The sequence below is a fragment of the Scomber japonicus genome, chromosome 7 (assembly GCF_027409825.1).
Source record: "Scomber japonicus isolate fScoJap1 chromosome 7, fScoJap1.pri, whole genome shotgun sequence".
NCBI lineage: Eukaryota > Metazoa > Chordata > Actinopteri > Scombriformes > Scombridae > Scomber > Scomber japonicus.
This window is the reverse complement of record NC_070584.1, coordinates 18,256,676-18,271,803: the sequence shown is the minus strand read 5'-3', so window position 1 is coordinate 18,271,803 and position 15,128 is coordinate 18,256,676. Positions and strand designations below refer to the sequence as shown.

Sequence of the window (15,128 nt, the reverse complement as noted above, 5' to 3'; positions counted from 1 at the left end):
GGTAAAGTAGGACATTTTGATGGATGGTAATGGGAAGTCAGATAGTTTTGAATGCACAACTGGAGCTGCTAGTTCAACCACAGTTTTAACACATGTAACTGACCATAAAATAAAGAAATCTCTTTAAAACATAAATTCTGCATCTGAACAGAACCAGACAGATCACCTGCCCGTGTTTAACAAGGAGGGGAACTTGAACATCTTATTATATACCTCAACATTATGAATGAACTCAAATTGTACACTCCCTCTATATCATGTAATGCAGTCTGATTTTTTTCCTTGTCTGAGCTGTTTTAGCTGCCATACTATGACACTCCACAAAAAGTAGTAAAATGTTGGATTGGATGATTCCAACTGTGTTTACTTTTTTTAGCTTTTCCTCTTTGGCAATCACTAAGTCCCAAAACTGAAACTGCTTTATCTTTAATGACACAGACACACAGAAAGTGGTCTAAAGTATATCTGTCACTCATATCCAGATAAATAATGAAGACATCAGATTGCCTACTTCATGTGGAGATGAAAATAGCTTTGTGATGCAACATCACAGGAGAGGACGTAACAAAAGCTAACTGTGCATTTACACTTAGCTGCAATTTAGAGTGGGATGAAATATTAAACGAGGCACAACTCTTTGGATTTCTCGACATCCTTCAGACCAGTTATGAAGCATGTTGGTCTTGATCAGTGACATCTATTCGCTGCCTCAGAACTTGTGATTACTTGATTAAGAAACTGACTTTAACAAATATATTTAATTTTGCTTTGTATACTGTCCATTGTGATATAGCTGCTTGTGTATCGTTTTAGCCTCACAGCATCAGAACACCCGCTTCTGATGTAATTGAGTCATCCCTCGCTCTGTGCTTGTGTGTGTGTGTGTCTCCATATAGCCCCAAGATAAATCTGATAAAGCAAAGTTATGTTACCCTCATTCAGTCTTTCCATTCACTATTCTAGCAGTCTGGCACAACATCATAACATTTTTTCCTTTATAGAAGACTCTCCCAAAGGCATTTATGTAAGTATCCATGTCTGAAGTAGTCTCAGTTTGGATACTATCTGATTAAATATGAAACATAAATTCTATTTCACTTGAAACTATGTTCTCTTGTCTGTGTGAGTTGCTATCAATTGAGAACCGTGTCTGTAATTCAGTATAATAGTTTGACCAATGGGAAAAACACCAGGAATATTTTAAGAAATTAAACAGTTAAATAAATCTTTTCTGTGGTGTTTGTGATTGCAAGGTGCTATCTAACTAAATTGCCCTCTAGTGGAAGGGATCTCTATCTCTGCTGAATTTCTTGTATAGCAAGAATGTTTTTTTAAAGTAGCAAAAGGTAAGACAGCTGAGGAATAGAAGGCCAATGTCCAACAAGACACGTTTTTTTAGTGGTTCACTATAGGTATTATTATTATTAATACTCTCAGTCTTGCAGCAAAATGAAAAATAAGTTAAATGTTTGTAGTTTTTATGTTTAGGACAATGCAGCCCAAATGTTTAGGACATTAACACATTTTTCATTGTTTTGGCTCTGTTTCAGCACACTGAATTTCAAATGTAACTATGAGGTATAAAGTTTTTGGAATGAGAATAGTGTTGGGACTCAAAGCCCCTTTTACCCATCTAGGGGTTTACATACAAAGGGCTGCTCTGTAAAATTAAAGTTACCACATTTACCTCATAGTCGTTCACTGAAGCAGCCATCATGATGCTATACCATTAGAAACCACCTTAATTACAGGGGTAGTCAAGAAGCAAATACTATCTAGGGTACGCTTTAGTTTTTAATTTCGTCTCTCTCACACACTCCCACATGCACAAACACTCACACATGTGCACAGTAGTCTAGGTTAATGAATCTGGTCTACTGTTCTGTTCCTGTGCCACTGTCTAATAAAATACCTAATTGATGTATTTAACCTTTAGCTATCAGGCAGACAACCCTACCAAACACATATCCCAGTCCCAGACTCCTGCTCCATGTTTTCCACTCTGCTACTTCATGAAATTCATTTGGTAAGTCAATTTTAATGTCACAATATTGGAACCTAAGTATAAATGACAGAAAGAATAAACTTTTTTTGCACTTGTTCAGTAGAAACAGGCCATTACATTTTCTTCAGCCCACTAGAAAATCATCTTAATTGCAGACGTGTACCAGTTCCGGACTGCTAAATAAAGTTGCCTCAGCTCCTATTATCAAATGAGACAGAAAAAAAGTCTTGTTGATCTCTGGCGCCCCCTGCTGTAAGAGTGTGTGTGTGTGTGTGTTGTCACCAAGTGCTGGATTTGAGATGTTTGACAAACTGATTTCCAGCTGATTTTAATCACTGTAAAATGCATTATGTTCAAAACACATACTATACTTCTCAGAATTGTTTTCACAGCAAAAAGAGTAAACAATGCGAGATGAGACATTTCTATAGACCACATACAACCTTCAACCAACAATCCTCTGATGCCTGACCAGCAACATGATAAGAATGTACATAAGCATACATTTCTATCAACATTTTTAACTTTTCTAATTTATTTTTGTTGAGTTGGCACTTAAATAACACTTCAACTTTAAAGGTGCTCTAATCAATCTTAATCAATGTATGGTGTGTGTGTGTGTGTGTGTGTGTGTGTGTGTGTGTGTGTGTGTGTGTGTGTGTGTGTGTGTGTGTGTGTGTGTGTGTGTGTGTGCGTGTGTGTGTGCGTGTGTGTGTGTGCGTGTGCACGTGTGTGTGTGTATACATACATACATACATACATACATACATATTTATATACCCACACAAAACAAAATCAGTTCAGGCAGGTGGGCAATTGCTCCATCAAAATGTACAATTCCAGGTTTTCCATATGAATTAGATTCCTCTTTCTATTATCTCATATTATGTTTGCCATTATCTGAGCAAATAGGAGTTCAAAATCTCACTGAAGGATCCTTTGACAGGTCACATGATTGCTTACCAGAACATAAATGTCTTGGTTATTAAACCTATGAATATTGCCATAATTATTTAAAGTCTTTGGGTCTCTGTTTCTTGTAGAGGCCTAAGGACAACCTCTCTCCTGTGGGAGAAGCGAGTGAGTTTCACCCTGTTGGACAACCTCTCCCGGCTCTGCATCAGGCAGTAAAGAGAAATTGCAACCTTTGCCAACACCAGTGTGCAGGTGATCTGCACCACCAGCAGTGCAGTGTAGAACATCATCTGAGATTTGCATTGCTGAAGTTTTGATCTGTCCTGATATGTAAAAGCAGATGACAGTGCCTTAGTGGATGGCTTAATGGGACAGGCGAAGATCACTGGAGTGGTCTGTGGAGTAGTCGTTCTGCAGGCTGTGGTGGGTTGGGTAGTCCTGAGAGTGGTGGTTGTGGGTGTCTCTGTGGTCATTGCTGTGGGTGTAGTTGTGCTTCTAATTGTTGCAGATGTAGCTGTTGTTATACTGGTTGTGGGTGCAGTTGTTGCTATTGTGGTCATTGGTGCAGTTCTTACAGCGGTGGTAGGTGACGTTGTTAAAATGGTTGTGTGTGTGGTAGCTACAGTTGTTGTGGGTGTGGTTGTTGGCAGAGTAGGGGTTGTTGGTGTTATGGTAGTAAGCATAATGGTGGATTGTTCTGTAGTTGGAAGTGTAGTGGTGGGTGTGGTGGTTGTGGGAGGTGCAGTGGTGGCTGTGGTGGTTGTGAGAGGTGTAGTGGTTGTGAGAGGTGTAGTGGTTGTGGGAGGTGTAGTGGTTGTGGGCGGTGTAGTGGTGGGTGTGGTGGTTGTGGGAGGTGTAGTGGTTGTGGAAGGTGCAGTGGTGGGAGGTGTAGTGGTGGGTGTGGTGGTTGTGGGAGGTGTAGTGGTTGTGGGAGGTGCAGTGGTGGGAGGTGTAGTGGTGGGTGTGGTGGTTGTGGGAGGTGTAGTGGTTGTGGGAGGTGCAGTCGTGGGTGTGGTGGTTGTTGGAGGTGTAGTGGTTGTGGGAGGTGCAGTGGTGGGAGGTGTAGTGGTGGGTGTGGTGGTTGTTGGAGGTGTAGTCGGTGTGGTGGTTGTGGGAGGTGTAGTGGTGGTTGGCAAAGTGGTAGGTGTTGTAGGAAGTTTTGTAGTAGTGAGGATAGTGGTTATAGGTTCTGTAGTCGGGAGTGTTGTGGTGGTCGTGGTGGGTAATAGAGTTGTCGGGGCAATGGTGGGACAAATCAATTGATCCTCCATCACTGATTTGATTTCCTGTCCTTTTAGGTTGTCTGGATACTCACAAACCACAGGAGAATCTTTTTCAATCTTGGGTAAGTTTGCCATTATCCAGCGGTGAAAGTCTATCAGATTACAGTCACAGTGCCAAGGGTTGTCACTGAGGTAAAGCTTTTTGAGTTTCTCTAATGGCTCAAAAATATCCCCGGGAAGTGTCTGGAGGTTGTTGTGACGTAGATTGACTGTCGCAAGTGATTTCTGATTTACAAACACATCTTCATCCAGTGCCATTATTGTGTTGTTCAGGAGATTCAGTTCTGTGAGTTTCTCTGGGCCTTCCAAGTGTTCAGCAGACAAAGTGGCTAACTGATTTTTAGAAAGGTCTAGCTTCTTCAGTTTCTTCAGATGGCGGAATATGCCTTCAGGAAGACTCTTAAGATTGTTTTGACTAAGGCTGAATTCAGTCAGTTTAGGCATTTCTCCAAAAAGCGGAAGACTACTCAGTTCATTTTTATGTAGAGTGAGCGTTTTAAGCTGTGGGAAGCCAACAAAAAAATCTTGAGGTAAACTCGTCAGAAGGTTATTGTCCAACAGCAGCTTATTCAGTTTTTCTTTATGTGGAAATAGATTTGGTGATAATTCTCTTATTTTGTTCCCGCTCAAGCCAATTTCTTTCAAGTTTGGCAAATTATGAAAAAGTTCCTCAGGAATTGAGGTTAGATGATTGTCGTAAAGCCTTAGTATGACCAGTTTGTTAAGGTCCGAGAACAAATTAACGGGCACATCTGAGAGATTGTTTTTACCTAAATGGAGGCTCGTAAGACTCTCAAGACCATCAAATGTCCCATCTTCAATTGAGACGATCTCGTTTATATGTAACTGGAGCTCTTTTAATTTTTTAAGACCATCAAACAGGCCTTTCTCCAGACTACGGATCTTGTTGAGCTTTAGTAGAAGTTTCTCCAGGTTGCTGAGGTCTTTAAAGACTCCCACTGGGATTGAAGTTAATGGATTGTTGGAGATCTCGATATTCTTGATGTCTACCAAACCTTCAAAAGCTCCTGGTTCAATATTTTCTGTTTTAGTGTTCATGAATTCCACCTTCTCTAGCTGGGGGTTGCTAGCAAAGGCTCCTTTGGAGATTGTTGTGATGCTGCTTTCCAAAAAGAAAACCTCTGTCACACCTTCTCTCAGACTGGGTGGAATTTCTGTTACATCTTTACCAAAAACATATTGGTTCTCTTTCAGGCAATCAGGCTGATTTTCACATGTGCCTTGTGTCAATGCAGAGTCAAACAGTAAAGACAGAAAAAGAATGATGATTTCTCCTCTTCCCATGCTTATTCTCTATGAAAAGAAGAACAGTTTTGCTGATTCAATTTTGACCTTAAGTTTTGTCTTGTGATAAATTGACAATTACATTTCATAATGTATATAGTACCTTTGCTGTTTCAAATTATCATTAAATCTATGTGCAGGTAAAGTGAAATGCTAAAAAAACATTTGCTTACCTAATTATTTCCTGTCCCAGGATGAAGTAGAAGGTAATTACAGCAGTGAAGAAACACAAACAAGCGCAGTCTAATTAGTTATCTTCTGTATCAGTGTTGGTCAGCAGGGCTGTAGTATGTTGCATTCTATATGGGGCGTGGTGTAAGAGCTTCTGCATCTTGAGATAAGAGCAGGCAGGGAAGGTTTTTAATGCTTCAACCAATTACTGCAGTACTTGGTTGAAGATATGAACCTCCTCCACAAACTCTCCATTTTCAATATCCTGCTTAATAAATGAAATTTAAAAGTAGTTTTCACAGCAATGCATCTCTTATCTTTTTTTATACAGGGTTAATGATTTATTGCGCACAGTCCCTGTTTAAATATAAATAAAAATGACTATTACAAATTAGTGCAAACAACACATCTGTTTAAAAAGTATTCATCCCTCTTGCATATACTCTAAACATGAACATACTTTATGGAATGTAAACATTTTGCCATTTTGAAAGATGGGTCTGTGCCACATCAGGAAAAGTAAGCACAAAGTAAACATTTGATTATTCTTCATTTTATCCCAGTTTAACTTCCTTATTTTGTTTTAAAACCCTTAATTTTCATTGCCAGGCAACATTTAGACACATGGTGCAACATGTGTGACTCATTTGGGCTTTTCATTCATTGTAAGTAATAAAAGCAAAAGGTGGAACTTTTGGATGTTAGTCCAAATGTTTTCAAACATTATTCTGAGTTCCTTCCATTAGATGGCAGTCTTACGACTAAAATTAATTTCATAAAGAGGGAGGTTGACAGCATGTAGTGTCTAATTGTATAACATTAAACATAGTCTTGCTGCCTCACACAGACACAGATTAATTTGAATTTAATTACAGAAGTACAGTGTTATGCTGATCTTCCTCCCTTTCACCATGACCACTTTAAAATCTACTCAGTCTAGACTTTGTCACGGTATTGTTTTGTTGTATTTTATTAATTCATTATATGTAATATATTTATGCTTAATGATATTTGTTCGTTATTACTAATCTGTAACAGTAAAGGTAATGGTTGTAATGTTTCTTGTTATTTTTATATGATATGTTAGTGAATGTTTTTATTGATGCCCATCTGTACATTTAATGGAGTTTGGTTGACGTTTGTGTTTGTAATTTGTGTTATAGCCTATATTTGCTGGGAACAAATTGGATTTTGAAAAGTGGTGGTGACATGGCCCCCTGTCCCCACTGGAAATTACGCCCCAACCGCTACAATACATTTATCAGATTCAGGTAAATTAAGTTTACATAATTGCATGTTACACAATTAATTGCTATGTAAATGAATAAATGATTAAGACAATGTAAGATTACTCCCACTAGAAGTAGTGCATTTATTCAATGTATAGTAACATTTTGCATTGTAAGTGTTTAAACCAATGGATGAATTGTGTAACAGTGGAGTCAAAATCAAATCTCATTTTTTTTTATGGACAGCTATTTTGCAAATAAGTCAAACTGTTTCCTAAATGTGTTGTTGTTAGCACAAAAATAAATTCATCATAAAACTGCAGTGATTAATACTGAAAATTGTTCTTAAAATTAGTTTTTCAAAACTATTGAACAGAGTATGGAATGGAGTCTTAATTTCACTAAAAGAAGTACTCTGCTTCAGTTTACATTCACCAAAATATCACACAACATGGCAAGGTGGGTTTTTACAGTTAGTACATAATGTCCACTCTGTTTTAGCAGTCCACTGGAAGAAAATACTCACTGGTAAATTTGATGATTAAACATTGAGAACAAATTAATTCAAAAGCAAATCTGTTTAATTGTTTGCTCTAGTAGGTGCTTCTGAATGGAACCAAAGTATTTCTTTTGATGCCTTTGAGACTATAAAATCAACTCTGCACTTCACATTTTCCAAGTAAAGCACAATAATCAGTGGGTTTCCCTTGGCTTTTAAAGTTCTGGAGTTGCTGATGTTGGGTGGTCTTGTCTACAGCACAGAGTTTTTATTTCTGCGGCCTATATTTCCCCGGCCTCTCTTGTTTCTCCTCCAGCACACACAGCTGATGATGACAGTGCTAATGATGACAGTGGACACTATTGCGATGACAATGAAGATCATTGAATTTTCATGAGAAACTGTTCCCCCTTCTCCTTGCCCACCGCTGGTGACCTCCTCATACTCTGAGCGGGGCGTGGTCTTGACTGCTGGTGAGGAAGTGCTTCGTCTGGCTGGAGGGGTGTTGGGCTTCCTCCTTTTCTCTGTTGAAGTCACCACAGGCTGCTCAGTAGAGCTGAGAGCCATCAGGTTCTCATCTGACAGCAGAGCAATCACCTCACCATTTAGACCGAAGGGGGTTTCACACACTACAAGGGTCTGGTTGGCCTTGGATGGGTTCTGTCTTAGCCAGTCCCTAAGCGGCAGAATATCCTTGTCACACCTCCAGGGGTTCTGCTGAAGAAGTATCTCCTTTGCCAAAGAGAGAGAATCTAGACTTTCCTGTGGCAGGTTGGGAAGGGAGTTGTTTTTCAGGTCAATCTCGCCCAGGTGGCGCAGGCCATGGAGGAAACCCACAGGGAGAGAGCTGATGAAATTGTGCTCCAAGGAAATGTTGACCAAGCTGGGGAGACCTTGGAAAGTCCCGGCTTGCAGGTTGGTGAGCTGATTGGTGTGAAGTGATACCTCTCCCAGCTGCTCCAACCCTCTAAAGGCCCCAGTGGATACATAGCTAATCTGGTTGCGACTGAGCACCAGGAGACGCAACTGAGTCAGGTTCCTGAATGTGTCATCCTCCACACGACTAAGTCTGTTGTCATACAGCCACAACTGCTGCAGGGCCATAGGACCAAACACCCCTGGACCAAGACTTTCCAGATGGTTTTCATACAGGGAAATCTGGGAGAGAAGGGGCAGGTTTAAGAAGATCCCTTGTGGAAGAGATGTGAGCCTGTTGTTGGAGAGGAACAGCTTCTGGAGATTCTGAGTCTTGGAGAACAGGTCGTGGTGGAGATGAGTGATTAGATTATCATGTAGGGATAGTTCTTCCAGGTTTGTAAGGTCATCCAGACTGCCACTGGGGATTTCCTGTATCGAGTTTTTGTTGAGTCTTAAGGTTTTCAGCTCCGAGAGACCTTTCAGTGTCTCTCTAGATAGGTGACTAATGTTGTTTCCAGCAAGCAAAAGGTACTGCAGCCCAGTAAGAGGATGGAAAGTTTCCACAGGTACAGAGGTGAAAAGATTCTTACTGAGGTCAAGGACTTTCAGATCAGTCAATGGTAAGAACCAGTCCGGGCGGAGAACCAGGAGCTTGTTACTCTTGAGATTCAGTGACTCAAGCTTTTTAAGATTTTGGAACAAGGCCGCTGGTAGATCTTGAAATTCAGTGCCAGTAAAACCTAAGGCACCTATGTTCGGAGTGGAGTCAAATGTGCCAGGGCGCACTTCCCTTAAAACAGTGTCTTTAATCACAAAGATGCCAAGGGCGTTAGAGAAATCAGTCAGGTCTTCTGGTTTCAGAGAATAGAAACTGCAATTCGAGAAGGATATGGCAGTTGTAGATGAGGGTACTGTTGTGGGGAAGTCAGAGAGGCCATTGCAAAGGATTTTGGTGTCTTGACAGCTGCATCCATCTGGACATGCCCAAACAACAACATTGAGGGAACAGAGGAAGAGGAATACATGAAGAGTCAGTGGCAGGTCCATTATTTCCCTAGAAGAGAAGAAATAGGTTGATTATGAATCCTGTAATAGATTTACACTAAATGTTTATGTGGACACAGTCATAGTCATTACATATTAAAGATACCCAAGATACATTACAAGAGTGATTTTGGGCATGGAGACTACACATTTTTGAAAGAAAGTCTGTTGTACAAACTGGGGTGTTGAATTTGACGAGTATGTTCACCTAGCAGAGATAGGTAGCAAAAGATGCAAACTAGTTGAAATATGGGATGTCCCGTGTTTTTGGAGCGTGACTCAAATCAGGGAGGTGTCAGGCAGGACTAAAAGTTGGGTTACATTGGCCTCTGCTGCTTTAATTTTTTAAAAAGTCTGTATTTTGCAAGTCCAACTGTATTGAAGTGCTGTACTAAATTGAAGGGGTATCCCTTTAAGTCAATGCTAAGCCTTGCACAATTTGATGATGGTACCTCAATCTAAAGCTGACTACGTCTGGCCAAGGTGGCAGGAACAGAAAACAGAAGAGATAAAACATCAATGTTTTCAGCTCTAAAAAGTAATTTCCACTTTTCAAACAAAGGGGAGGACTACATTTGTTGTGTTTTAACGATACTATACACTGTGATACTGTGATTTGATTTACAGTTGTTGTTATTGTTAGTTTCCAGGGCAGTAAAAGAAGAGACTGTGGTCTGTTTTTTTCTCCTGCACTTTAAATCACCACCATAACAAAGCCATTATACTGAATCAACTTTAATTAAATATTTGTTTCAGCCTCAGCATTCTTGTTTTAACCAGAAAGAAGATATCTGCATGCATTCAGATCCAGTCTCATAGTACTTTGTTGCCTACGGCTCATAGTGTTGCTCGTCCACAGGACTGACTGTTTAATCACCACGCTGAGCAGCCTTTGGCATTAAAACCATTTTTTTGCAATTTAGCAGCTGCTGGAAAAGTTTGATATTTAGCAAAATTATTTGTGACTATATCTCAGTGTGACAGATTGCCCGCACATCTTTAAGGCTGAGGCTGTGCTCACTGTTTGTAATGGCACAGAAGCCTCCAAGGACAACGCTGTGCCAACTCAATGACCCACTTCTCCACAGAAAACCATTTAAAGTTCTGCAGCTTAAGGTTGGCAAGCGTGAGTCATTCCTCGGTAGCTGAGCTGTGCTAGGGTGTAGAAACAGTCTGTCCAAGGAAGTAACTTTATAAAGAGGCCAATACGTCCCTCCAATGAACTCTTTCTCCTTCTTTCATTCTTTCTTTTTTTTCCGTTTTTTCTTTCTTTCTTTCTTTCTTTCTTTTTCTCTTACTTTCTTTCTGTTCTTTTTTCACATCAGAGATTTAGAACAGTAAAATACATCCTGTTGCATCACAGCTGTTCACATTTTTAATACATTTTGTAATGGTGGGGTGCTTGGTCTTTGCTGTGAGAGGAAAATGAATGTGTTTTCATTGTTAGTAAAACACTGCACATCTCGTTCTTCTTTATTTACAACCCTCCTACTCCTACTTCTACTTTTGCTACTATCAATGACCCTAATTCTTATAATAATAACAGTTTTTGTAACTTCTTAGTTCACGTGAGGTTTTGTGGTACCTCCAAACCCAGTGGTTTCATCATGATCCCCTATTTCATAATGTGCAGCGTCAGTTTTGACATTTAAGTCTGGGATTACACAACTACCAACAACCGAAAAGCACATATCCAGTGAGTAACATTTTCTTTGTATACAGTCCCCCTTCCCTCTTATGTGCCCGAGTGGAAGAAAACATCATATGTGAAACAAACTTAGTAACCATAAGTACTTAAAAATGTAGTAATATTCCTGTTTGACAGATAAACCTTATTTCCTCTCTGGGATATAATGTCCCAGTCCAACCAAAACCCTAGTCTGCTCTGGACTGGGACAACCTGGAAAGTTCTTCAGCATGGTGTAATGGCAAAAGCATAAATTATACACAGTTGTAGTTGTTTTACGTTACTGTCTTATTTCCTTATCTTATTCATGATACATTTACTCAATGTCACATTCTTTCTAAAATCTTCTAAAGTACGTATGTTACTGGTATCAAGCAGTCAGCACTTTGTTAACCAGGGCAGCATGCTGTTTTGCAGAACTTACCTCCAGTTGCGGCTGACGATTGAGTGAAAGTGAGAGACAGTGAGTTGGGGTGGTTATCTTTTATGTGTGTCCTCCCTTCCTCCACAGCTTCACAGATCCTCTGATGATAGTTTCCAATGATCTCTGAACACTCACACCATCACATTTTCCCAATCTTCGTCATCACTCAATTCCCTTCATCAATCAGGTTTGTTTTCTTTTTTTTTGTCCTGAGCTCATGAGATCTGCAGGTCTTTTGCTGAGGCTTCAGTGACTCTGTTCATCATCCCAGCTGCACCCCTGCCCACTCTGTTTCTTTCTCACACTCACATTTCTGCTAAATGTGGTGGTGGGGGATCAGGAAAGGGGTAAGCCCCACCCTCTGGTGTCCCTCTGTGTCTGACTGGATGTGTGTTTGTATGGTTTGAATACATGTACAGTTAGTGAATGTGTGATCTTATAGGATCCACAAGTTTTCAGCAACTAAATCTGTTTCCTGTCCTCTTCCAGGAAAAAGAGAGATATTTGTGTTGGAGGTTACAGGGAGGGTGAGAATTTGGTTTGGTTAAAGGCAGTAGAGTTTTCTGTATGTGTGAGTTACTTCTTGCGTGGGAGTGTCAGCTGCACACATCTTTAGCACGACGTCCCTGGTATGTCGGTAAGCTGATGTTTTGGGCATTATTGGACTTGTGCGAAGGGATTACAGACCACAAGATGATCCAAAAAAATCAACCACACATACTTGTGTTCAGTCTCACTTGTCACAGTTTTGAACCACCATGCAGGAAAATAAAATACGTTGTGCAGCTGTACATACTATATTATATAATTCAGACATTTATTGGATTAAATTGCATAATGAGGCTTTACCTCCTATTACAGAGAGCTGTGTATACATTATGTGGGTGTATGAAGCTCAAAAATATCCAGGTTGTATCCCAAATCATGCAAATCATCAAGCATGCTCAGTATTATAATATACAACACTGCATTTACTCTGAAAATGTCTTATGTTTAGGAAATATAGTTTGAGTGTTTGGTTTTTCTGAACCTGTTCATGTAAATTCAGTGTGATTTATTTCAGTAAATCAGTGAAACGAACGTTGGGGAGGGAGTGCTCTGCTACCTCTAACATTCCTGTGTTGCTTAAAGTAAATCCATCTGTTTCATAAAAACAGCAAACCCCTTTTACAACAGAACACAGATAGTGAGGGTGGAGCTACAGTAACGTATAGGTCAGTTGCTGCAGCCCACAAAACTCACTGGAAACATGTTCTTTGTCCGTTAGAAAAAGCAGTCAGCAGGACTGGCAAAACCACATGCAGTCCTTTATTATGGCAATGACAGAATTATGCTTAAACTGGCATAAAGTTTTTATATTGGGGGAGTCAAGTTTGGGAACAGTTTATATTGTTACATGATCTTTACTTTACGGAGACTCATTCTTTGTTCTCATGGTCGAGGTCGAACGGTTAGAGATCAACAGATAAGGATGAAGAAAGTTGTATTCTTGAATTTCTATCTCCCTTTCTGACAAAAAGGACACTGACAAACAGATGGCAATTATTATACGATCCTCTGAGGAAAATAGTTAAATTCAGAATTCATTTCTTTTTCCCAAAAAACTCAAAAAGAGAAAAAAAGAAGAAAAAAAAGTTGTGTCTAAGCTCACACATTTCCCAAAAACATAAACTGTCGCTCACATTTGAGGAGCTTTTCGATGCCTGAAAAGCACTGAATCTGCTCCAGGAGTGTGCGACTAGATGGGCAAGGGTCGCAGTTTAAAGGTAACAATGGTGCTGGCCTGATGGACTTGTAAAGTGTGAACTTGTTGTTATACCATAGAGAAAACTCCTCTGAAGTTTGAATAATAGGTTGGAATATTGTTTTAGACAAAAAACATTTCACCACACACATGAATAAAATATTTCCACTTGACTTGCACAATAGTCAGACACTCCTTGTGACCATTGCAGTGCAGTTTCCTCTCCCCTGCACTTGTCCTCTCTTGCTGTGTGTGTGTGTGTGTGTGTGTGTGTGGGGGGGGGGTGTAGTTTATATCCACTGTTGTGTGAGCTCAGCCTACTGGAAAGGCCTAATCACTGGTTGTCATAGCAATGAACTTGGGCGCTGCACACCAATTCATCCTCCTTTGTTTGCTGTTTGTTTTAAACTCCAATCACTTCTCATGGAATTCATGGCATCCGCTGTCATTTTGTAAAGGTTTAAACGATGAAGGCAGTCGAACTTTCTCTGTTGTTTAGCCATCAGTGAACAATGTTAAATGGCGTTATCACTGTAACTATGATTTTGAACACTACTTGACAAATTAACCTTATTTATTTTTATGAGATTCAATGATAATCTCCAAAGTTATCATGTAACAATGTTTCACCACTCCAAAAATGGGAACCTCAACTATGCACACATTGTTGTGACATTGTTTCATAATGAAGGCGTTTGAAATTACAGGTTGATGTTTTGTAAAAGAAAATGTTATTTCAAAAGTGACTATGCTCCATCTAACCCTAACCCTAACCCTTCCTGTTGTTATGAACAGGCTGTTATGAAAACGATTATTCAGGAATCAATCCTGGAGATATGACTAATGTTCTGAGGAAAGCACAAATCTCTGTCATTGTCATTAAAAGGCAAATGGGAAATACAGATAAGAGAAAATGAATGCAATCCAATGTCTTCACACTTCAAATGTGTGTAGACATTGGTTTATTGCTACATACATCCACCCAGTAAATAACCCCACCAGACCTTGCAGTGCCAGACACAGCAACATTATGGTGTCTTGAATAACATTTAGTTGACGTAAATATAAAAATTCCTTTTTATATTTACGTCAACTAAATGGCAAAAAAAGGCAGTTTTAAAAAATCAGGTTTTTAGATTTTTCTGGCTGTGTGATTCTTAAAACACATTCATTATGATGATTATGATTCATATTTTAGCTAGCTGGTTCTTATTATGACCATCATGTAACGTGGTACAGACAAATAAGTATCTCCTATCTACCAACATGGTCTACTAAAGAGAAAAATAGACGTTTTCAAAGTGGTTTATTTAGGAGTATATTGTGTTGTTAAAAATAAAGCTTCTTTTTAAGCTGTGACTTCTCTGCATGTAGTATGAAGCTTACACCACTAGAGGGAAACATACATGTAGGAACAAACTTGTGATAACAGTTGACTACATTAGCATGGCTCTCCTTTAGGAAGTCACAGTAACTTTGCATACTGTAGATTTTGCATAAGGGAAGAACAGATAAAACAGAAATGCTATGTATACTGCTGCTGATGCAGTATTAGGAGACATATTTAAGCATCAACCTTCAATGTGAGAACAAGGAAAGAGTTCATGTCATATGTTCATTTAAGAAGTTGGTAAATTGGTAATAGTTATTGACTTGCATTAGTAATATCTTCATTAAAGGCTAAAACATACTTTATTATGTTATTATCATTTTGCATCATCCTTGATTTTATAAAATGTATAATGTTGCTAAAGAAAGATTTGTGGAAACATTTTTATCTATCAGTCTTTTTGTGATGTAACAATAGGAAATACAGCTGAGCACCATACCATGGAAATCAACACGTAATAGTAATGTATAAACTCCAGCATCAGGAAAAGGACAGTTTATGATAACATGCTTTG

The 15,128-nt window shown here is 39.3% G+C and overlaps 2 protein-coding genes across 2 annotated transcripts; both read right to left on the bottom strand.

Annotated features, from left to right (window-relative positions):
- Positions 1-3,018: 3,018 nt before the first annotated feature.
- Positions 3,019-5,766, bottom strand: LOC128361751 (leucine-rich repeat-containing protein 15). The gene is made up of 3 exons (XM_053322303.1): positions 5,682-5,766; positions 4,148-5,517; positions 3,019-3,727 (listed from the first exon to the last, which is right to left on the bottom strand). Exons 2-3 carry the CDS (start codon positions 5,506-5,508, stop codon positions 3,019-3,021), a joined length of 2,070 nt encoding a protein of 689 aa, XP_053178278.1. The 5' UTR covers positions 5,509-5,517; positions 5,682-5,766.
- Positions 5,767-7,408: 1,642 nt separating this feature from the next.
- Positions 7,409-11,723, bottom strand: lrrc15 (leucine rich repeat containing 15). Its single transcript, XM_053322480.1, has 2 exons — positions 11,481-11,723; positions 7,409-9,379 (listed from the first exon to the last, which is right to left on the bottom strand). Exon 2 carries the CDS (start codon positions 9,370-9,372, stop codon positions 7,660-7,662), a length of 1,713 nt encoding a protein of 570 aa, XP_053178455.1. The 5' UTR covers positions 9,373-9,379; positions 11,481-11,723; the 3' UTR covers positions 7,409-7,659.
- Positions 11,724-15,128: the final 3,405 nt, after the last annotated feature.

Excerpts from the sequence above, each read along its gene's own strand:
- LOC128361751 (XM_053322303.1), bottom strand. The coding sequence starts at position 5,508 with ATGGGAAGAGGAGAAATCATCATTCTTTTTCTGTCTTTACTGTTTGAC. Across the intron at positions 3,728-4,147 it reads ACCATTGCCCCGACAACTCT|ACCTCCCACAACCACTACAC; the intron begins ATTACCCACCAC and ends CACAACCACTAC.
- lrrc15 (XM_053322480.1), bottom strand. The coding sequence starts at position 9,372 with ATGGACCTGCCACTGACTCTTCATGTATTCCTCTTCCTCTGTTCCCTC.